This window comes from Perognathus longimembris, chromosome 23, assembly GCF_023159225.1.
Source record: "Perognathus longimembris pacificus isolate PPM17 chromosome 23, ASM2315922v1, whole genome shotgun sequence".
Taxonomy (NCBI): domain Eukaryota; kingdom Metazoa; phylum Chordata; class Mammalia; order Rodentia; family Heteromyidae; genus Perognathus; species Perognathus longimembris.
The window spans coordinates 22,302,719-22,327,069 of NC_063183.1; the positions used below are offsets into that span (position 1 = coordinate 22,302,719).

Consider the following 24,351-nt stretch of genomic DNA (forward strand, 5'->3'; position numbering starts at 1 on the left):
GCCCTTGCTGGTAGGGGTGGGGTGGTGGCAGATGGCTCAGACAACCCAAACCTGAACATCAATTTCTTGTCTGCACTTGGCTCCGGGGCTGGGTAAGGAGGAGGGAAGTTTGATACTTGGAAAGGAGAAGTGCTAGAGAAGGAAGCCCATTGTCTCACCTCCGTCTTGGGTCGGGGCGAGGTGGGGTAGAGATACTACACCGAGCTCTGGTGCTTAAGTGAAGGAACGCAAGCTCCAAGAGACAAAGAGTGCATGTTTACCCTCACATGTGGAAGTTAGATCTAAATTATAAACATATGAGAACATATGCAGGGTCACATGCACTTTTACACAAACACACTGAAGAGTATTATACCGGGGGGGAGGGGGGGATTGCAGTGCTGTAACTCCTTCTAACAGCTAACTTAACAGTTTAGCAAAATGAGTACCAGAGAGTGAGATGTGTTAGGAGAGGAGAGTTGGCGGGGGCGGGGGGGAGGGCAGATGAATGGACAGAGGAACGGTGGGCAAAGAGTTGGAATGTTCATATATAGATGTGAACAACGGCACCAGGTAACTTGGGATGGGTAGGGGTTGGGGGAGATGGGGGGGGATGACACAATGGTGGGGTTGACCTTGATCAAGATGCATGGTACTCATGAACTGACATGTTGAACTGAAATCCCTTTGTACAACTCCTTAAGGGTATTTTTGTTGTTGTTGTTGTTGTTGTTTTTTGCCAGTCCTGGGGCTTGAACTCAGGGCCTGAGCACTGTCCCTGGCTTCTTTTTTGCTCAAGGCTAGCACTCTGCCACTGGAGCCACAGCGCCACTTCTGGCTGTTTTCTATATATGTGGTGCTGGGGAATTGAACCCAGGGCTTCATGTATACCAGGCAAGCACTCTTGCCACTAGGCCATATCCCCAGCCCCAAGGGTATTTTTTTTTAAATTATATAAACTTTTAAAAAGTATAAAGCGCCAGGAAATGAAGAGGTTAACAAGGACACCATGCCAGGCAGGGCAGCGGGCAAAGGGGACGGTGAGGAAGGAGGCAGAAGAACAGAGAACAGCAGGAACCGAGCGGAGGAATGAGGATGTGGGCTGGCTCGCCAGGAAGGATCCGTGCCAGAGCTGGCGTGGCAGCGGCCGCCAAGATTCTCCTCACCCAGTTGATTGAGACAAATTCCGAGCACTGTGAATTCACTCTTTAGAAAGAACTGAGACCTCAGCGACACGCCTGGTGGACATTCGTGCGTCCATATCCAAACTCTGGCAAAACACCCGTCCCTCAGGCATTCCCGTATTTCAGATTGTTGCTAGAACCCTTTCTTTTCCTCCCTCCTTCCCTCCCTCCCTCCTTCCCTCCTTCCCTCCCTCCCTTCTTCCCTCCCTCCCTCCTTACCCCATTCTTCAACAATATCCTGAATTAAATGAAGATCTCAGGTCTTCAGCTTAGTAGCCTTACTTGCTTTAGAGCCCTTTACTCAAAGTAAGGCAACGAGTAGAAACACAGACCACCTAGGGAAAAAATGAACTTGTATTTTGCAATTATTTCTTTTTAATTAAATTGATGTATTGGTTGATGGGGTACCAGAAATCGAACCCAGGGCCTCATCCATGCTAAGCAAGCACTGTACCACTAAGCCACATCCTCAGGCCCCTGAACTTGTGTTTTTTGAGGGGGGGAAACTTACTGAGGTTTGAACTTAGGGACTTGTAAAGTGCTAGGCAAGCACTTTACAACTCAAAAACCACTCCTCCAGCCCTTTTGAGTGTTACCTCCTTTTTGGATAGAATCTTGCACTTTTTTCTGGACTGCCCTAGACTTGTTCCTCCTTCTTCTGCCTCCCACATAGCTGGGATGAAAGCCGTGAACCACTGCTCCCTGCCTTATTCACTGAGATGGGTACCATTAACTTTTGCCTGGGCTGACTTTGAACCATGATTCTCCTCCCCCCAGTGGCTGGGATTCCACGTGTCAGCTACCATACCTAGCTTTAAACAATGGGCTTTCTTATTTAAAACAAAACAAAACAACAAAACCTGGCATGTGATGACATGTAATAAAATAATAAGAATGACTTGAACAGTTCAAAGGACTGGTAATATAAGAACTGTTTGGGGAATTATTTGTTTAGGAGGGGGATTTAAAAATGTCTTATTTTGGGCTGGGGATATAGCCTAGTGGCAAGAGTGCCTGCCTTGGATACACGAGGCCCTAGGTTCGATTCCCCAGCACCACATATATAGAAAACGGCCAGAAGCGGCGCTGTGGCTCAAGTGGCAGAGTGCTAGCCTTGAGCGGGAAGAAGCCAGGGACAGTGAGTGCTCAGGCCCTGAGTCCAAGGCCCAGGACTGGCCAAAAAAAAAAAAAAAAAAAAAAAATGTCTTATTTGAGTGTGTTTGTGTTTTAATCTCAGCACTCCACGCCCCCAAGTGCCTATGGTTCAGTCAAGGCCTACACCAACTTCGATGCTGAGCGAGATGCCCTGAACATCGAAACAGCCATCAAGACCAAAGGTAGGCGATGGGAGGCTTTTCTTTTTTCTGCGCCAGTACTGCTGCCGTCCCTTAGCTTTTTTACTCGAGGCTGGCACGCTACTACTTGAGTAGCAGCTCTACATCTGGCTTTTAAGTGAGTCTTGATTAGCAATGGGAGTCTCAGTGGACTTTTCAGGCCCGGACTGGCTCCAAATTGTGATCTTACTGAGACGTGCATTGATCATTTAAAGGCAGCTTGAAGGGAATGGATCTAGACCTCACCCAGCCCCTGTCTCTCCTTCACGCTCCTCTCTCCCTCCCCCATGTAGAGCAAGGCAAGTCTACAATACCAGATGGTGTTTTAACCTAGGCATGTAATAAAGGGAGGCAAAATGAGAGCCAAAGCTGAACCCAATCTCTGTGCTGTGTGTGTGTGTGTGTGTGTGTGTGTGTGTGTGTGTGTGTGTGTGTGTGGTGGGTGGGTGTGTATCCTGGTCCTGGGACTTGAACTCAGGACCTAGGCACTGTCCTTGAGCTGTTTTTGCTCAAGGTTAAGCACTTTACTGCTTGAGCCAATTGGTTTTTTTGGGGTGTGTGTGTGTGTGTGTGTGTAGTTAATTGGAGATAGAGTCTCAAGGACTTTCCTGCCCAGGCTGGCTTTAACTGCCATCCTCAGATCTCAGCCTCCTGAACAGCTCAGATTACAGGCGTGCGCTACCCGCCCCTGGCTCGGCTCTTGGCTCTGCGGCACCTGTCCTTCTTTCATAACCAGAGGAGTTAGTCCTGGACCCTAAGGGCTTTTCTGGTTCTGAACCCTTTGCTGCATAGATGGAATGAGATGAACATGGTGGAACGTGCTAGAAAGATTTCCCTAGCTTTGCTTTTTGTGGACAGCCTGGACTTTCTTCTCACCGAGAAGGGGTGCTTAACCCTGGACCTGCAACTCAAGTGAGGGCTGCATGACCTAGAGGGTGAGTGGGAACGGACAGGACGCGTAATAAAGCAAATAAAGCCAACAAAGCAAATAAAGGCTTTAATTGGCTCTAGCGGAGCAGGAACTTGCCAGGGGTCATCACGTTGTTTTCGGTGGGCACATAAATGTGTTCAGCCATTCCGGCTTATGTTCAGGAAATAGCTTTTGGGGGTTTCCCCATCCTCTGAGGAGTCCTTGGAAGCATTATGATGATCATTGATGATTTTTTTTTCTTCAGTTCTGGGGTTTGAACTCAATTGCCACATGCTTTTTGCTCAGCTTGCTGACTCAACTCGGTTGAAATTCTTCCCCCTTGAACCACGCCGCCAGCCTAGCTTTTTGCTGGTTACATGGAGATGAAGTCTCTCAGACTTCTCTGTGCAGGCTGGCTTTGAACATCCATCCTCTAGGACTTATTCTCCTGCAAACTTAGGATAATAGGCGTGAGCCACTAGTGCCCAAGAGAAAAACCTGTGAATCTAGAGCCAGGTGGACACACAGGCCGCTTTCTCCATGCACATCCCTGACCAGCGAATCGGTGTCATGGCCACCATTTCTAAAAGCCTTGGAGAAACTTGTTTCAAGAGACAAGAGGGAGAGCAGAGACATCCCTTTATGACCAACATCGCTAACAAGTCATGGGCAGGTGGCTGGCCACATAAGTGACCCAGAGGGGTTCTTGGGAGCCATTCTGGGGGGGGATCGCCAGGACAATGGAAGGAGAGTAGTAAAGTAGCCTAATTCGATATTTAAAAAGGTGTGTGTGTGTGTGTGTGTGTGTGTGTGTGTGTGTGTGTGTGTGTGCTGGTACTGGGGCTTGAACTTGGGGCCTGGGCACTCTCCATTAGCTTTCTCACTGAAGTATGGAACTTTACTACTTGGGCCAGATATTCAGTCCTGGCTTTTTGTAGAGCAGTGGGAGGTAAGAGTCTCATGGAGGTGTTTTTTTTTTGCCTTCAAACCATATGATTTGGCTTCAATCCATATGGCTTCAAACCATAATCTTCAGACTTCTGAGTAGTTAGTATTCTAGGCATGAGCCCCAGGTACCCATCAAGTCTTTTTTTAAAAAATTTATTTCTTTTTTCATTTTAAAGCCCAGTCTTGTTAAAAAGTCACGGATCAGAACATTCAAACAGAATCTGCAGGACTAAAAACATCTCAGCATGGTCAGTTCTAGTCTTTGGGATACAGTGGAACCCAGGTTCAAATCCTCCCCCTACTCCTCACTTGCCAGCTGACTGGTAACAGACCCTGGGCTTTGCTAAATCTCCCATTCCTATCTATGCAGCTGTCTTAACGCAGGCCCCGCCTCACAGGTGTTGTGATTAAATCATTTAGCATGGTGCCTGGCACAGAAACAGGGCTCCAAATACTTCACCTTAAAATAGATGCATAAATGTGCCTGCATGTACATGCACAAGCACACGCATGCACACACCTGCAAACACACACACACACACACACACACACAGGCTTACGTGGTGTGCTCTCCTAACTCATCCTTTCTCAACTGAGTAATGCCTGGATTCTTGTGGCTTTCCAACACGCCATTGTAGAGAAGCCCTCTAGCAGTTAACTCATTTGACAACGATGGGGCCTTTTACAAGCCTGGGACAAAGGATGCTTTTATTACTGTGTGAGAAAGCTTTTAGCACGCTGGAATGCAAAGATTGCGCAAATGAACTCTGGCCACAACTGAAACCAGACTAATAGAAATACCTCCAGGCCCTTTCTGAATTAGCAAAAGGCTCTAGTTTCCAAGTAGGACCATCTGTTGGACGGATTAAGGCTGCCTTCCAGTTTGGTCAAAAGCAACGGCCCTTTCCAACTGTATTTATGGAATGAGTGCTCGTTTATGATAGGCAGATCATCCACTTCAGAAACCTCCAGCTCAGGTGAGCTTCAGATTAATCTCTGCTACCAAGTTCTCTCATTCCCAATCTAGAAAAGATTCTGCGTTAACAGACTTCCTGTCTCTTGGCCTTGCTTCATACTGGGATTCAAACACAGCTCTGGACTGGATTGTTTCCTTTGCCTTATAGTATATTCAGGAATGACAACTGTCGTCCAATTCTGACCCTGTTGTCATCGGATAGGCCTCATATTTGTGGTTAGGATCTGTGTCCCTTCCCCTCCTCCCAAGACTTAATGGTCAATGGTTTTCCACTTACAACTACTTTTTATTTGTTTTAGTAACAATTATAGACAGAAACAGTTTTCTTGTAAGTCTGTTGGTCCTTTAGGATAATTTCTATGTTGTCAGGTTTTGTTGTTGTTGTTTTGTGTTTTGAAGGCTGTGCTGAGCCATGCCTCCAGCCCTTTTGGGGACTAATTGTTTTGAGGTAAGGTAGGTACTTGAACCGTGATCCACCTGTGTAAGGCTTCCCATAATAGCTGGGATGATAGGTGCTTGACGGAGTCTCGTAAACTTTGCTGACAGGGCAGAAGTTCACCCAATCAGTCTTCCAGGAAGTTTAGAATGATAGATGTGGACCACCATGCCCAGGGGTTGAGAAGGGGTCTCATGTGTATCCCTGGACTAGCCTCGGACTATAGTCCTGATCTCAGACTCTCAAGGAACTAGGCTGTTCCAGGCATGAGCCCCATTGCTGCCCAGCAGAAATTACGTAAGACCCTTAAATCTTAGGAAACTGTTGAGAAGAAAGAATATAGTGTCCATAACTGCTATTGTTAAATGTGAATGTCACTAGTTTGGCTACAATAGTGAAAAACCCAGATATATCTTTTGGTTAAGGAATGGTTATGCAAATGATCAAGTAAAAAAAAAAGCTAGATTGTCTGAAGAATGTCATATAGATGTGGAAAATTAAGTTTATGAAGCATTTTTGACAACTTTATTGAGATTGAACCCACATCTCCTACCATTCACCTGTTTAAAGAGCACTATTGAATATTTTAGTGTATTTACAGAGCTGTGTAACTATTATCAGAGTCAATTCTATGCACTCATTTTAACATCCTTAAACTTGTCAGTTTTGCAGAAAAATGGATATAAAATAGTGTATACTCTACTGTCTGCTGACAGCCACAATTCTGTAATCAAAAAGGCAAAAATAAAAGGTATTAGTAAGTGATTTATGCAGTTATGGGTAATTCAGCCTTTTCTTCTGCTTTCAGTATATCCTGCGTCTCTGTTTCCCAAATATCCTATGATGATATGTTTTATTTTCACAGTGGAAGGCAGTAAAGTTAATTAAAAACAAAAATTTGGTTATTATGTATGTACAGTAACAACCCTTGTGTTCCTTTCTCTTGATTTTTCTTTTAAAGATAACGAAGACTAATTAGACAGAGAGCTAACTGTAAGCTTGAGTGTAGTTAAGAAGCTCCCGCCACACCTTGACGGCGCCTACCTCAAACTGTTTCTCAGGAGCTGGTGTTTCCTTGACATCCAAAGACACACAGTATAAACAACAAAGGTTGATAGAAACTCAAGCCAAAGCCCAAAAGATGACTATCTTCCCTTTCCTAGATAAGCCTAGATAAGAGCAGTTGGTGGTGGGGGGGTGTGGAGGGAAAGGGGTGTGTCACCTGCAGATTCTCTTGGTAGCTTCATCTCTGGCTTGACCTACGCCCCCCCTCCTCCCCCCTCCAGGATGGCGCCTCTACCTTTGCTCCTACATAAGTGTAGGATAGCCTTCATCCTCCAGGGCCCTCCGTACCCCTGTCACTCAGTCCCAGACTCAGTGGCTCTTGTCAGGCCAGCTCTGAGAAGGCGGCAGAGCCAGTCCTTGGTTTGCTATGTTTATAGCTCCAGTCCTGGTTACCTCTGTCTGGAGGCCAAGGGCTTGATTTCATTAACTGTTTATAGTGTCCTGGCCCATGGGGCAAGGAGATAAATAACGAATTCAAGTAATAGTCAAAAGTACACAGAAGCCAGGCACTGGTGGCTCATGCCTGTAAGCCTAGCTTACTCAGGAGGCTGAGAACCCTGATCATCAGGGTTCAAAGCTAGCCTAGGCAGGAAAGTCCATAGGAATCTCATCTCCAGTTAACCACCAGAAGTGGAGCTGTGGCTGAAAGTGACAGAGCGCTAGCCTTGAGCAAAAAAAAAAAAATCTCAGAGATAGAGCCCAGGCCCAAGCCCCATGACTAAAAGAAAAGAAAAAAAAAGGACACAGATGAGTGGGAGCTGAGGCCCCCAAAGATCATTGCAAAATCTGGATGTTATCCAGAAAGAAGAGTCTGCAGATGTGTATTGGAACTAGGAAAGGGAGAGGGAATACCAAAATTAAGAGACAAACCAATGAAACAGCAATACTTACAAAACTATATGGTGTAAACCAACCGTACATCTCATGGCGGAGGAGGGAAATGGAGATCGGGGAGGCGGGGGAAAAATGAGGGAAGAGGTAACAAGTTCGAGAAGAAATGTACTCACCTGCCTTAACGTATGAAACGGTAACCCTTCTGTACATCACTTTGACAATGAAGAAATGAAAAAAAACAATAAAAAAAGAAGAGTCTGCAGCAAGCTTTGACCTGATCTCCCAATGAATTTAATCACTGCCAAGGCTCAGCTTTGCATCTGCTTAGAAGAGATCACAGTATTCTTTAGTTACCTGAACCAAATGTGTGATCGGGGTGTGTGCATGTGTGTGTGTGTATATGTGTGTGTGTGTGTGTGTGTGTATGTGTGCACATGGGCTGTGGCTGGCTTGAGGATGACTATGCGATTACTTATGTTAAGTAGTGATATTGCTTAATCAACCAGAGTTTTCTGAGGCTCCGTAGGAGTCTCTTGGTCTAGATTGGCCTTGGGTTAAATATATAGTGGGGAGTGCACAACACAGCTGTGACGGGTGTACCATATGGGTCCAAATAGCTAGAAGGGAAAGTCAGCTAAATTAGAAAAGGATGAATCTAGACTATATAAAATAGATTGTAATTAGCAACAGCACAACCCTAGAGTTAGCGTGAGTGCCAATAAAGTTGGAACAGCTTTGGTCTCTCTCTGGAAGAGGCGGGCGATGCGTGGCTCTATTATTACCGCCAGTTTTGATTCTTAGCAGTTATTTGTGCTCTCCGGAAGGGGCGCAAAAGTGGGTGAGTTCCCCCCTTCTCAGAAGCACAAGTATAGAAGCTTCAATGCAGCAAGTTTGTGCATTTCTTCCTTTCTTTTATACTTTTAAAATAGAACCACTGGAGACTTCCAACATGGCCAAAAGATTAATATCCTAGGCCACTGGAAAGCGAGTCAGGATGTTTATTTTTGGTTCCATCCGCACACCTGGAGGTATATTCATTCAGCTGAGAGAGCACAGCAAATAGGGGGGTAATTTATATTCTCTCTCTCTTCCCTGCCCCCCTAAACATGGATTACAGGGGCTTGAATTTGGGGCCTCACACTCACTGTCGTTTGGCTTTTCGGCTCAAAGCTCTACCACTTAAGCCACAGCTCTACTTCTAGCTTTTTGGTGGTTAATTGGAGATAAGAGTCTCACTAATTTGTCTGTCCAGGCTGGCTTTGAACTTGATCTTCGCATATCAGCCTCCTGAGTAGCTAGGATTAGAGGCAGAAGCTACAGGCACCCTGGCTTGTACTGGTTTCTTCTTCAGTACAACAGAAACAATACCACGCACCTCATGGGGATGGGGTCAAAGTCACATGACAGAATGAAACTCCTGGCCCATAGTGGATGCTCATTAAAAGGCTGCTATAAAATATGTATGTGCCCATACATTGGTGGATCTGTCCTCTCTCTGTGACATGTCTCTTCAGCAGAAGGTGATTTCTTCCAAGCTATAAGATCAGTATATGCAGTCATCTGAGCCTTGGCTTATTTTTTCCCCCATGATCTAGACAAGTCAAAGAGCTGGCATGTTTCCCTTTCTTTCCAACCAGTTAACCCCTTGGCCCTAAGGCCTCCTGAGCCCTCTTCAAACACAAACCAAACCCATTTTCTTTGTGCAGTCAGGGTGTCTGCCTGGTGAGTCAGTATCCTGTTGCGAGTGGTCATTGGTTCCTTGCCATCAACAAGAAAGACACACATTTTCCATGGAATGCCAGGCTGCAGGGCTGACATGGGGTTCCTCTCACAGAAAGGAGGCCTTCGTGGGTTTGCATGGGGCCATCACGTTAGACTCACGTCTTCGTGCTTGAAAAATACGGTAGATGAAGGAAGGGTCCCAGGGCCCCAAAGTCTGCTGCCTGTCACCTGCTTTCGGTGTCCCTTTCCTGGGGCATTCGCTTAGCAACGGTGTTGCTTCAGGCTGGCTGGCACTTAGGATCGTCACCGATCTTTCCATCAGAACTGAAGTGTTGCCAGTGTTGTTGCTGTGAGGTATTTGATTAGCTGACTGACCGTATTTGAAGAGTAAATGCTTACAAACCTGCGTGTGCTATTACCTAGCAGGAGCCAAATGCATGTGTGTGTGTACCTTCGCTCCTTGCCAATCTTGGAAAAGTTTAATTTGTATTAGACTTTTCCCCCAACTAGTACTGGGCCTTCAACTCAGAGCCAAGAAGCTTTCCCTTAGCTTCTTCACTCCAGGCTGGTGCTCTACCACTGAGCCACAGCTCCACTTTGGCTTTTTGCTGGCTATCTGGAGATAACTCACAGGCTTTTCTGCCTGGGCTGGCTTAGAACCACCATGATCCTCATATCTCAGCCTCCTGACTAGCAAGGATTACAGGCATGAGCCATTGGTGCCAGCTGTCTGTAGTCATTTGGAAAGTCAGATTTCAAAGGTGTTCCTGGATCCCAGGATTTACCACATTCCTCTTCACCTTCTTTGGATGCCTATAAACATCACTGCCTCCCTGCGTGAGCCCACAAGAGAACTGGGAAGGGACAGGAAGTAATTCAAATTGCTTCTACAGCATGCTCTTTACCTCCCCCACAGTTTTCTTTTATACCTGTGACCTTTCTGCCTTGCAAAATCCTTCCCAAAGTACTAGCAAATGAAAAGTCAGAAAGCACAGGTCCAGAGAGACAGACTCTTACAACCCTGGTGACTGAAAGGAGTTGGATTTAAAGCTTTTCTGGTGTCCTGGTGCTGGTGGAGTCTGGTCTACAATGACTGTGCTGGCCCAAGTAGCTGAGAGTTCCCTTCTGGCTCCTCTTCCACCTGCACCTAGGCAACAGTGGAAAGTAACTATTTACCCCTTCAGTTTCTAGGGGTGTTGAATGATTTTCTTTTTCTTTTTTTTTGTACTGGTCCTGGGGGTTGAAACTGGGCCTGGGTGCTGTCCCTGAGCTTTTGTGCTCAAAGCTAATGCTCTACCACTTGAGACACAGCTCCACTTCTGGCCTTTTGGTGGACTGAAGATAAGAGTCTCATGGAATTTCCTGCCAGGGCTGGCTTCAAATGGTGATCCTCAGATCTCAGCCTCCTGAGTAGCTAGGATTACAAACATGAGCCACTAGCACCCAGAAACTGAAGTATTTTCCACAGGAATAAATTGCTTACTAGGATAGCAGGTGGAAGGAAATCTGGACATGTCCAAAAAGGATGGTTTTGTCTCACTGGCAAATGGATGTACTCTGACATTTCAGTGGAGGTCCTGCCAGAAGAGGCTTTGACTAAAGCGTCCATCCTGGGGCTCCATAGTCTTTTCCTCTTTCCAGTTCAATTTGAAACATGCAGGCAGACAACAGGAAAGTGCTGATGCAGGAAAGATGGGGGGGCAGCAAGTGGAAGTGTGCAGAAATCGCCTCTGTCTCGTTTCTTTGTGGTTACTGGCATTCTTGTATGTGTCAAGCATCAGATAGCTCACTTGTGTCCCATCCTGCATCTCAGCAGGCTGTTTTCTGGGTAAATAATTTAGGTGAAATACATTTAGATTGTTTCTTACTGTAGCTCCAGGTGCTGCCTCCTAGGTAAGGTTCTGGTTAACCCACTCCAGTTCTTTAACTGGGATCTTTCAGTAATTGCACTGAATTTCAGCTCTGCTGTTAGGGTACTTAGCTGCTGTAGGAAGAGAGGCGAAGACTGTTATGTTGATTGAAAGGGCATAGGACTTTATGGCAAAATTGTGGAATGACTTCTGATTAACTCTTATTTCTTACTAACAGCCCCTGCACCTCCCAGAAACAATTGGTAGTAATGGCATAAAAGGATTATCACAGACAGATTTCTAAGGATTTTCCTGTCCCTACCTGTGGTTACCCATCTCTGCAGGGTCCTAAAGCCCAGAGAGTCTTAATCTGTAGGGCTTAGGAGACTGTTTTTTGTGCTAGTTCTAGGGTTTGAACTCGGCGCCTGGATGTTATCCCTCAGCTTTTATGTATTCAAGGCTAGTATTTTACCATTTGAGCCACAGCTCCACTTTCAGCTGTTTTGCGGGGAATTGGGGAGGAAGGGGAAAGGTTAATTGGAGATGAGATTCTTAGGGAGTTTCCTGTCTAGGCTGGCTTCAAACCTCAGTCCTCAGATCTCAGCATCCTGAGTAGTTATGATATCAGGCATGACCCACCAGTGCCTAGCAACAGGACTGTGTTTTTTATTTTTTTTATTAAGTTCTCCCTGTGATTTCAAACCAAGGATTACATTCTGATATGTACACATGCTGTGCATTTGTTTCTGAGCATGATATTCCCCCTGGATTCTTGGTAAGTGTTGAGGGTAGCAGTCCCTAAGTTAATGTAGGAAATAGAATTAAGGTGAATGGAGAGAATTGTACTGTGCTGTAAGAATTCAGCATCTAGAGATAGAGGTAAGAACGTTAAATACAAGGCAAGTTTCCGTTCATTAAATCAGTAGTTTTAGTTTTCCCATTGGATTTGTTGTTGTTTGTTTGTTGGTCCTCTTCCACCTGAGCCATACTTCTAGCCCCGATTCTTGTTGGTTAATCAGTGATGGAATCTTGAGGACTTTTTGCCTGGTCTGGCTTCAAATTGTGATCTTCCAGGTCTCAGCCTCCTGACTAGCTAGGTAGCGCCTGCCTTTTAGTTTTTGGTATTATATACAAGACTAAAATAAACATCATTGATATGGACTCCCCTATTCAGCAGCTGAGGCTCTGTGTTTCTACCGCTGACTCTAAAAATCAAAGTTGAAGCTGTAGAGGCTTCAGTTACGATAACCAACATGTTGGTATGAATCCCACTTTGAAGTGAGTATGTAAGTTTCAAAGATGTCACTAATTTTGATTCCCAGGAACTTTTTTAACTTTGTGCCTTTTGATCTTTCTAACACATTTGAGGTCAAGATCCCTCCTCTTTCAGTCTGGTCCTTGTTCAGCCTCAATCACAACAGTTCTAGCATTTCTGGGTTTTAGTTGTTTGGTGGCTGTTGTTGTTATTGTTGTTTTTATTTCCATTCCTGATTTTCTTTAAACTAAGCTGTGTGCAGTTTGTTTGTGAGTGACCTTGTGAGCATAACTCTACTCTCTTACCTCAAAATTACCTATCCACTTATGACAAAGATTTTTTTTCCTTTTATTAAACAAATTCTTAATCAGTGGGAGGGTGGGAGAGCTTTCATATTCTGAACCCTTAAAATCATTCTTTCTTAAGTTAAATGGCAGGTTAGGAGGATTTCTGATATAAAATTGGCAACTTCCTGATACCAGAAAGTATTGCTTATCTTTGTAAATACACATGTTCCAATTAAAATAGGTACTAAAATATTTTGGTGGCACTTCAAACCTCCCAATTTAGATTTAATTTAGATTAAAACACTTACTCTTTTTTAATAAAGTTATAAAATTGATTATTAAAATTGCCTATTGAAGATTAAAAGCAGTGGAACGTTTATTTTCCTTCCAAAACGATTTAGTCTTCAATAAGCATGATTATGTTAATCAATTATGCTATTAAAATACAACTGCCATATTAAAACTGACTCATTTGTCATGACAGTTTGTATAATTATAGAAATTATACCTAGCTGCTTATATAGCTGTAATCCTGCAATAAATATAAATAATTGTCTCTATTAATTCAGTTTGCAGTTACTGTCTATTAAATCCTCAGTTAAGGGGCAATTTGGAGACTTCCATTTAAAATCCCTTAAGTCTTTGTTGTTCCATCTGACTGCCAAAGCTCTGCAAACACACCTCCTGCTGTTGGTTCCAGAAGCCAATTTATGAACAAAATCGTCTTTTAAATACAAATACTGAAAAAGGTCCACCTAGGCCCTCAGAGGAGGAAAAATAAGAAAAGAGGTTGTGTGTACATGTTGAATAGAATGTGCTCATAAAAGAAATAGAGGCCAGGCCAGGTCAAAAAGGTTCTCAAGACTCCATCTGGACTGATGGCTAGGTGTCATTCCAGCTAAGGGAGAAGCTCAAATAGGAGGATTACAGTCCATGATAGCCAAAGCATAAAGCAAGACCTTATCTTGAGAATAACCAACTTTTTTTCTCTTTCTCTCTCTTTCTTTCACACACATACACATACACTCAACACACACACACAAATACACATACACACTCACTCATACACAAAGGGGCTGGTAGAATGGCTAGCAAAAGAACTAATCTTGATGCTCTGACAATTCACACTGGAAAATAGTATATGTAAATTTCAGCTTGCAAAACTGTTTAAACTCTTCTATAAAACCCCAGGGTTCTGGACTACATGGTGAACGATTCACAACTTGTATCCCCACAGGTGTGGATGAGGTCACTATCGTGAACATTCTGACAAATCGCAGCAATGAACAGAGGCAGGACATTGCCTTTGCCTACCATCGAAGGACCAAAAAGGTATGGCTAATTTCAAGCATGGAGGGAATGCTTTGTGGTACTTCATTTTCTTAACACTCTGTTTTGTTTTTACTTTGGATGAAGTGTGGTTTCTGCCCTCACCAGAAAGAGCCTTCTGGAAGCCTTGGGTATGCAAGGTTTCCCTTTAACTCCCTTGTAACAGTTACTACTCACACATACCTGGAGGTTCATATACAAAGACAATAGCCTTTATTCCAATACCTTGTTATTCCCACCTAGCATGTAAGGAGGGAGAGGTTCTGGAAATAGAAAATTAGGAAGGAATAGAGAAGAAAGAAGAGTAATGATAACAACACTTGGCACCATTTACTGAGTGCTTACTTTCTACTAGGCACTGTGCTTAGTTTTCTACATATAGCAATTACTTTTGTTTTTATGACTTTTGGCAGCTCTTGATAAATTTATGCCGGTGCCAGTGGCTCACACTTGTAGCTACTCAGGAGGCTGAGACGTGGAGAATCATGGTTCAAAGCCAGTTCAGGCAGAAAATTCCAGGAGACTCCTGTCTGTAATTAACCAGCGACACAATGGATGGCTCAAATAGTACAGTGCCAAGCTCTGAGCAAATGAGTGAGAGGGTAAAGCCCGAAGTTCAAGCCCTGCAGTGGGGAAAGGAAAGCAGTTTCAAATCTAATTTTAGCACTGTCACCTCCTCTGAAAAATCAAACCTACCATGTCCCTCTTATTTTCAAAAAAGAAAAAAAAAAACCACCTTGAATTTCTGACAGTTGTGCAGCCTATGGGCTTAGTTGGTAGTATAGTGCCTTTGGTCTCCCAGGCTTTCTTTGAACCATCATGCCTCTGCTATTTAAAGTCCCAATGTTCTTCCCCCTGCCCCCCCCCCCTTTGCCTGTCCACTAGTGGTTACAGAGCAACCCACATTTGTTCATTTTTATTTTGTCACAGTGATAGGAAATTTTATGTTGAAGGATGGGCTGCTGTATTTTTAACCTCTTGCTATTAAAAGGTTTTGATTTATTCTCGGATGGCGCCGTGAGCGCGTAGGAGCGGCTTCCTGCAGCTCCCGTGTGGCTTAGGCGTTCACTCAGAACCACAGCAGAGGGGAGCTGGCAGGGTCCTGGAGACTTTCTGTTCTTGGGGTTGACATGGTCCCCGGGGGTCTTGGGAGCTGCAGGTCAGGTCTTGTTATGGGTCCCTGTCCCACCCTTCCAATCAGTAGGCAAGGACAGAAGTAGGAAAGCAGCCGAGTGCTTTCATCTCCGGTGCATTAGAATTCTCCTTCCACTAGATTTCCATTAATCTGCCACGGTGAGGCACGGAAGGGAATGTTTTATTTCTCCTTCTTCCCTGGAGCTAGTCCAGCTGAGTAGGAGCCGACAGTCCAGCTAGTTTGGTAAGGAAATAATTGCTCATTCAGTTGTCACCCAGTGTGGCCTTAGAAGTGTGTGTACACACAAACACAAAGGCCTAGATTTGATTTCAAAATAGATAAATGGGGAACAAAGCTCTCCCAGATCCTGTGGGAAGGATGATACGGCCAGAATCATGCTGGGGGCCAGAAACTGCACAATTTTTGCTGTGTATTAGAGACAGCTCACTCTTCTGCTGCTTCATGATGGCTGCCAGCCTTGATCAGGGAGAATTGTCTTTTACAGAAAGGTTTGTAAACTCGTTTGTGAAAGGCATCCTGGATGCAGAGCCTTATCATTTGAAATGAGTTGCTTGCCTAGTACAGCAGGCTGTGAACCCAGGCTGCCCGGTGGTGAACTTGACCTGGGCACATCCAGCATAGGAGAAGCAGAGCGGACTGTGAGCTCTGATTTTGTGTTCCTTCCATGTTCTGGAAGTTACCAGGTATGAGACTGCCCTCTGTAGGGAATGGTTGTGTTGGATTCGTCAGCCATAGCTAGGATTTCTGTTAAACACTAACTCCTGTGCTGGATATTCTGAGAAACAGGAAGTGAAGCACAGACAGAGTTGAGAGTAAAAGTAGAAGTCAGTAGGTGTCTAGATGCCATTTGAGGTTTGAGCAGAGAACTGGGAATGTCAAGGGGTAGGCTAAGTCTGGAATCATCTGACCTCAGAGTTCCAAATTGGAAAATCATGTTGGAAAATCTTGCTTTGAGAAAACCTTCTCCCAAGGACCACGTGTTCTTAGATAAGGGAAGCAGGAAACATAGGTAGGGAAAGGGTTTGTCCTGATGATTTCGCAGAGCCATGTCAGTTCTGGCCTTCATGACATCTGTGAAGGAGTGGAGATTATCCCTGAAGCAGGCTGCAAACCATCTCTTTTACGAGTTTGCAGGTTCTTTAAGGGCCTAACATTGTAGATGTACAGGTGCTGTTCGAAAACAGGAGGGAAAGAAAGTAGGGAGCAAAAAGGAAAACAGTGAAAAGAAGAAAATCATTACAGTAGAAAGAGTTCAGCCATGTGAATTCAAGGCCCATGAATGGTAGGAAGTTGAATCCCAAGTTGAAAGCCACATTGAGTTAAGATTATTTATCTACATGGGTTCTGCTTCAAACCTAAAAGCTTGTGTTCGTGGTGACTTGAGATGTTTAAGAACTAATTTACAATCTGGGCGCTGGTGGCTCTTGCCTATAACCTTAGCTACTTATTAGGAGGCTGAGATCTGAGGATTTTGGTTCAAAGCCAGCCTGGGCAGGAAGGTCCGGGAGACTCTCATCTCCAGCTAACCACCAGAAAACTGGAAGTAGCGCCGTGGCTCAAAGTGGTAGAGGACTAGCCTTGAGCAGAAGAGCTCAGGGACAACACCCAGACCATGAGTTCAAAGCCCACGACAGGCTAAAAAAATAAAAAGAAGTAATTCATAGCAAAAGTCAAGAGGAGACCTTTCATTCCCCCTTCTCTCCATTAACCCCATGTCAGTTTAGTATGTATGAATAAATATATTTCCAGTATGAGATGAAATAGTTTGTATCGGGAAGCCTTTTAAAGCCCACTTCCTGCCATGTTGAGGCTTCTGGTTCCCTGATTCCCTGGAAACTCCAAGGCCATAGCTCTAGAGCATCTGCACAAACATCTCTTGAGAGATCTCTGCAGGCATTGAAGCTCTCCATGCTAACATGACCGGAAGGCCTTCTATCTTCCACAGAATCTTACGCTGCCCATTGGGTATAATCATGGAGTCTTCACAGTCAGGGTTTCCTGAGGCATCCTGTGGCGCTTCCATTTCTTTTCAATGACTGGGGGTGAAGGCAAACTCTGTACGATGTGGGTGAGGTTTGTTTCTGACCTCTGGGGCTTGTGAATGGAGTGCTGTGACCCATGACCCAGTGGCGAGAGGCTTACAATTCACCTCACCTTGAATTTTCCTCACTGGCTGGAAAGCGAACGTTGGTTACCAACCCCATTTTCCATGTGTCTGATTGCCTGTCTTCCTGAAGGAACTTCCGTCCGCGCTGAAGTCAGCTTTATCTGGCCACCTGGAGACCGTGATTCTGGGCTTGTTGAAGACACCTGCTCAGTATGATGCTTCTGAGCTAAAAGCTTCCATGAAGGTAAGCATGTATAACATGTCATTAGCGTGCCGTTAATATTTCGGAATTGCAGCTTATTTGAGAGTAATTTAGGTGATTTACCGTTTTTGTTGACTTCTCATTTGGGTTTTCTTTTCCCTTTTCAAATAAACTGAAGCTGTAAGTTTCAGGATTTGTACCAAAAATATTTCTATTGCTTTTTTTTTTTAACACTGCAAAGAAAATTTTGTGATACTGAAAAGTCACTCCCCAGCTGCGATTACTTGGCACCTGGGTGATTGCAATGCCGTTTGGGAAAACTACTTCCCTGATTGCATTTCCTCTGGAAGATAGATATGTTGTGATATGAAGAAGGAAACACTCATAGCTTTTGTTAAGAGAAGCTTGCAAATTCTGCTCATGTTCATGAATGTTTCTTCCTCTGGCCAGCTTCTTGTCAGGTCCCATTGTTTGGGCTCAAATTGGAACAGCATAGTCCAGTAGGAAGAGACATAGGATTGTGAGTGGTACCTGTATTCTGTTCAAAGTCTTGACCACACCTATCTATCTTCTATGCTTTTCTTGTTCACAGCCAACTTGAATAATCAATTTCAGGTTAAATTAATAAGAACTCTGGGTTGGAACCCCCTCTTGAAAACGCCAAATGTTATTTAAGTGTAGTAGATATATAAACGCATGTTAAAGCCAAGCGTACGGCTACTCTTCCTAAAGTGGGTTTGCCACGTTTTGAATAATCTGATGCTGCTCTCTGCTGGCAGAACTGAGTAAAACCTCTGCAGTAGCTGGGGAAGCTGTTCTTTTCCCTTTTCAAAGAATTCTAGGTCTGTGTGGTTTCCTGTCATGCTGCTATTTTTTAATTGTGAGCTGGTTTAACTGTATGCCCGTCGCCAGAGCTGATGTCACGGTTTTAATGATTATCATTACATCACACACGCAGGGCAGTGCTGGGGCTCTGGACTCTTCACCTGAGTTGAAGTTGTGCTCAGGTTCTTCCCGGGGATTGGCTCTTCCTTTCCTAAGCAGGGCATGCATGTCAACAACTGTTCATGATACTGATGGATGGAGGTAGCATTCCTGGGGGCCACATCTTTGGCTCTCTGGAGCCCTGCAGGAGCTAGTTTTTTCTCGGTTTCTTCAGACCATCAACTCTTCCGATCAGTTGATCTTACTTTCATCAAGAGTCCATTTAGTCATGATCCATGTGATTCCCCCCCAGCCCCCCCCCCACCCCGCCCAGTATCTATTACTAGGTATTACTGACTTGAGACAGACCAGTTTGAGTTGTCAGTCACGGCTGTAATCTATGTATCTGGACCCAGTGAAAGGTGTTTTAATTACTACATCTTTCACCTTGTGCCAGCTATTCCATTAGTGTTCACACTCGAGTGCCCTTTGGAACTAATGAAGTTTGATGTAACATTAACTGAACTATGTGTTTTAAAAAAGTGTTTTGACTTTTGGTGGTTTCTAGTGGCAGTATGGCACAGGAGAAGTTGTCCTTGGGAAACTGAGTGATCTATAGAAAGTATGGGCTACTGCCAAGGTCACCTTCGAATGCAGAGATAAAACCAGTTAGGATTCTCAGCTATTAACACTGCTGTATGGGTCATAGAAGGCAGCAGCTTTTCTATTAGTATGTCCTTCTTATATTTCTAAGATGTCAGGATGTAGCATTTCTTCCAATGCATGAGTTACTTTTAGACTGCGTTTCTATCATCCTTGAGATTGAAAACCTGTCCCTCCCTAATGTATTCAAAGATGCCCAGCAGTCATTTTGTAACATTTATGTGCTGCGTGGATCTATTGCTAACCTGAGAAGAACTCAGGGCTTTGCTGGGACCGCTATACATCATGATAAAAAAAAAAAAACAACTCTGGAAGAAGAGCCATTGGCTCAGATTAGATTAAGGATAAAATGCAAAATTAACCATTAAGCAGAGGCTTAGCTTGGATTCTACAAGCTACTTTTTCAGGACATATAAACTCTAATAAGTTTAATTAATGTCTGACACACTTTTCATGTGGATAAGTAAGTTTTTTTATTGTATTAACACCTTATAATTGATTTACATTTTAAACAGTTGTAATTCTGCTTAGTTCAAAGTGATATTTCCATATTGGGCTTTTCCATGTATTAGAGAGTCCTGATTATTAAATCTCGACTTTGATCATGAAGCTAGCTTTGAAATACATGTTTCATTGAGTCCTTTCAAGCTATCCAGCATGCTCCAAAGTGTACATATTAAATTTGAATACATCATTCGTCAAATTCTTATTCCTTAATAAGGTGTTGGTGTCTAGGTTTATTGAGTACTTCACTGTTTCCTTTTGCTTTCCTAAAATGCCTAAAGACTGCATAATAATGAAGCAAAAATAGAGGAATAAGAATGAAAATTTTAACATTAACCCAATTTTACATTTCAAAGAAAGGAAGCTAAAATTTTTATCTTGACTATGTTTGGCTATGGTCAGAAGACTTTCTAGTCTACTGTGGCACCATAAATTTTCTATATTCCTTTATCAGATTCATAAGAAGAAGTGCTTAATGAAGAAATAAAATCAGGGGAAAAAGTTACTTTATAAACCTGTCACTTAAAGGTGACCATACTCTATTGTTGTTTTCTCATATACTTAAAAAAGTTAAACATCGTTCAACACAACCACACCACTTAAATACTATTTTGTGCTCTATGAAAGCAATAGAAGCTGGGTGCTGGTGGCTCATGCCTGTAATCCTAGCTAATCAGGAAGGCTGAGTTCTGAGGATTGTGATTTGAAGCCAACCCAGCCCCCCCCCCCAAAAAAATAGTCCATGAGACTTATCTCCAATTAACTGGCAAAGAGCCAGAAGCGGAGCTATGGCTCAAGTGGTGAGTGCCAGCCCTGAATGAAAAGGGAAGAGGCTCTGAGTTCAAGCACCAGTACCAGAGTGCAAACATGCACATACGCATGCACACAGCAATAGAAAAACACTTATTTCATGCCGGGAAACATGGTATAGATTGCTCAGTAGGAATGGGAAGGGAGAAGGTCACAGCCTCCCATCCACATTTGTAGTTTACCTAATGGACATCAGAAAAGAAAGGCAATGTTGAGAAAGGTGCCTTATATCTGTATTTCTTTGTTCTCAGGGGCTGGGAACTGATGAGGACTCTCTCATTGAAATCATCTGCTCCAGAACCAACCAGGAGCTGCAGGAAATTAACAGAGTCTACAAGGAAAGTGAGTAGCCCTGTTGTCCATTCATCCTCCTTGCCCAGAGCCTGTGAGCCACCTGGCTCCTATCTGGGTCAGTGCTATGGACAGGATGCCTGGTTGGGGGTATGTTTCTCTGGTGAGGCGGGCCCTGGTCCAGGTCCCTTACCTTCACCTCCTTACTGCCTGTGTGTTTGGATGAATCATTACATTCGACTAGAACTTCTGCAAAAGGGTAGCCAGGAAGGAAAGGAGAAACTGAACGTTTATTTCAACAAAAACCCAAAGCGGAGAAGGAGAAAGTACAGTATATGGATTCTGTATCCTGGGTGCTGTCCTGAGGTTCCGAGCCTGGGGGTTGTGGGTAATTAAAGAATAACTGCAAGAGACCCAGGGGCCTATGTGCAGTCAGGAGGAATGAATATAATGCTGCTGTGTGGCTATTGTAATGCAGATACTATTTTGAACAATGAAATAGAAATCCATTCAAAAATATTGTTCGACTCTTACTAGATTTTTCCATGGCTGTATCTTCTTTATCTATGGATAACAAAGTACAATTGTGTGTGCATCTCTCCAAAATACCCTTTTTTACTTGCAAAATTGCATCTTTTTATTGTACACTTAAAATGGTGGCTCACACTTGTAATCCTAGCTACTCATAAGGATGAGATCTGAGGATGACAGTTCAAAGCCAGCCCAGACAGGAAAGTCCATGAGACTCTTATCTCCAGCTCATCACCAAAAAGCTAGAAGTGGAGCTGTGCTTCAAGTGATACGGCCAAGAGAGAGCTAGAGGCCTTGAGTTTAAGGTCTAATATCCACATCAGGAAAACAAAAGAAAACAAAAAACACATTTGAACGTAGAAACTTACATCTCTGGAAACCTGATAGTACCGTCAAGGTTGGAGGACAATAGTTTGTTGCTCAAAGTGACTTTGGGGAACTATGATGTGATTTGGATCTGTCTTTCTGTTGTCATTGGTAATAAATCCGGTTCTGATTTTATGAGTTAAAAATTCTACGAGAGAGGCAGCCTTCAGCTTTCAGTTTGGGACTAAGGAGAGTGTCTGACACACTTCCTGTCCTTTGAGCCTTGGTGTGTGAGGGCTGTTTTGGGTGGTGGTTCACAAGAAACATCACACTGGATGTATTGTTTTCCAAGTGTACAAGACCGACCTGGAGAAGGACATTATTTCCGACACATCTGGAGACTTCCGCAAGCTGATGGTTGCCCTCGCCAAGGTTGGTCTCCCCGTGTATTTCTTGGTCCTTGCTTCTTTCTCAAGGCAGGTCACATCCTTCATTTTATACCTGGGAATGAATTAGCACAATTCTCTGCACCTGACCCAAAACTCGGTTGCATTTCCGACTGTGCATGTGCACTGTCAACTGCCGAGTTGTCATTTTTTTTTTTTTGTATAATAGGATTTCTTATCCTGCAAAACCGCATGGACAACCGGACGGTGGGGACCAGACAGGGAATAGGCAATTCTCAAGTTCTGGCCTGGATTTTTGTGCCCACCACCACCGCGTGACTTAGGGAAGGTCACTTTGCTGCTATCTGCGGCTGCACAGGATGCTCCTGTCTCTTTCACTTCTCTCCTCAATGACAGCCTTTACCCAGGGACAGGAAGCCCTTTGGAGTGGAAGTCTTTGTGGAGCTGATTGCTAATGTGAACACAGGAAATTAGATGACACGCATTTCCTGGTGAATCTGGAGTTCTGGCCAGTGTGTCGCCGGATGCCTGCCTGTCAGGAGAGGGAAGGGAATTTCTTTCCTTTAGAACCAACCTGATGGTGACTGATGGATGAGCGTGGTCCTCCTGGCTCCATGTCTTCCTCACTCAGCTCCTCCCCAGCTCTTCTCTCTTTATTTATCACCCTCCAGCTATCACCAGCCACAGATCTTTTTTTTTTTTCGCCAGTCCTGGGACTTGGACTCAGGGCCTGAGCACTGTCCCTGGCTTCTTTTTGCTCAAGGCTAGCACTCTACCACTTGAGCCACAGCGCCACTTTTGGCCTTTTTCTATATATGTGGTGCTGGGGAATAGAACCCAGGGCTTCACATATTCGAGGCAAGCACTCTTGCCACTAGGCCATATTCCCAGCCCCCACGGATCGTTTTCTAATCCATGTCCACTATTTTACTCCTTTGACCCACAGACATCTGAGCTGCATCAACTCCAGGCTCCCAGGTGCCCTCACCCTGGGCCTCGCTGCCTCTAGCTCTTTGCTGAGATTCCCTCCTTCTCTATTGCATTCTGACTGTCCCACTCACCTGGGAGCCTGGTCTGTCTTGTGCAGAGACACCCCCCCCCCAACAACACACATTTTCTATGCTAACCTTCTCATTCAGGGGGTTAGCTCACTCCCCAGCCCTCTGCAATCCATAAGGGTCCTTCCTGCTTATGCATATGACACCTTCCTTGTCTCTCTGGCGATCCTGGTGTTTGACCACTTATCATGTTCTCTGCTTGGACTGTAAGCACTGAGCAGAGGGAAAGGATGGGGGGGGGGATGCTGTAAGGTGCTTAGGTAGGAAGGGACACCGACGAAGGGGCTGATGATGATGACGCACAGCCCTTCTCCCACTTCACTGCTGACTACTTCACTTCCTGCTCCTGTCTCAAAATGAAGAAAATGAGAAGTGAGTGTTTGATTCAGGAAATTAAAGAGTAGCTTCCTTGAGTTTGGGAGGAAATATTTTCAGTTTTAAAATATGTGAAGGAACTGGTATTTTTTTTCCAGTAGCCAAGTTTTTATTTAGCACCCGCCCGTGGGGTACAGAGCACTATACAAAATGAGATTTTCAGTGCATCTGACCATCACACATGTAGACAACACAGATACACAAAACTACGTAATATATATATATATATATATATTTAAAGTTCACATAAGCACATACTAACTAGTTGGTTGTTTGCTGAGGGAAACTTCCAGAGGAAACTTCCATTTTGAGAAAAAACCCTGCAAATTTGGAAAAGCAGAAAACAGAAGCAATACTAAACAGGGGAAACTGAATAGTTGAGTGAAGTATACAAAGGATTCCAGAAGTGCTTGGGGAAAGCACGGATGGGATGCTGAGAAACAGTTAAGAAGCAGACACCAGCACCCACACATTTGGTTCGGCAGGCAGTGGTATGGCCTATCTTGCTAGGTCAAAAAGCCCTGAAGACACACTGTAGACTGGTATTCTTAAATCTTGTTTTCCTTGCTCTAGGGAAGAAGAGCGGAGGATGGCTCTGTCATTGATTATGAGCTGATTGACCAGGATGCGCGGGTAAGTGGCAAGGTTTGGACCTTGAGTTTCTGTCTTCTAGTAAATCTCTGCAAAGTTTGTATAATCATCTAATTCTGTGTAACAAATTGCCCCCAAACTTAGTGGCACAAACCAAAAAAATACTGTCTAGCCACGAGTCAGCAGAAAAAGATAGAATTAGTCTTTGTTTTTGAGAGAGAAGATGATCAAAGACCTTGTAGCCATGTTTTAAACTTGCAGCAGTTTTTTTTTTTAATACAAGCTTCTTTTTTCCCTCTCTGAGAGTGCTATGTCTT

General features: G+C 44.1%; 1 protein-coding gene across 1 annotated transcript in view; it reads left to right on the forward strand.

Moving 5' to 3' along the window:
* Window positions 1-24,351, forward strand: part of Anxa2 (annexin A2) — a 42,427-nt gene that overhangs the window by 11,817 nt on the left and 6,259 nt on the right. Inside the window, exons 3-8 of the mRNA XM_048332972.1 lie at window positions 2,401-2,500; window positions 14,018-14,112; window positions 17,503-17,616; window positions 20,727-20,817; window positions 21,956-22,035; window positions 24,017-24,076. Coding sequence (XP_048188929.1) covers window positions 2,401-2,500; window positions 14,018-14,112; window positions 17,503-17,616; window positions 20,727-20,817; window positions 21,956-22,035; window positions 24,017-24,076 — 540 coding nt within the window. The remainder of the gene's footprint in view (window positions 1-2,400; window positions 2,501-14,017; window positions 14,113-17,502; window positions 17,617-20,726; window positions 20,818-21,955; window positions 22,036-24,016; window positions 24,077-24,351) is intronic.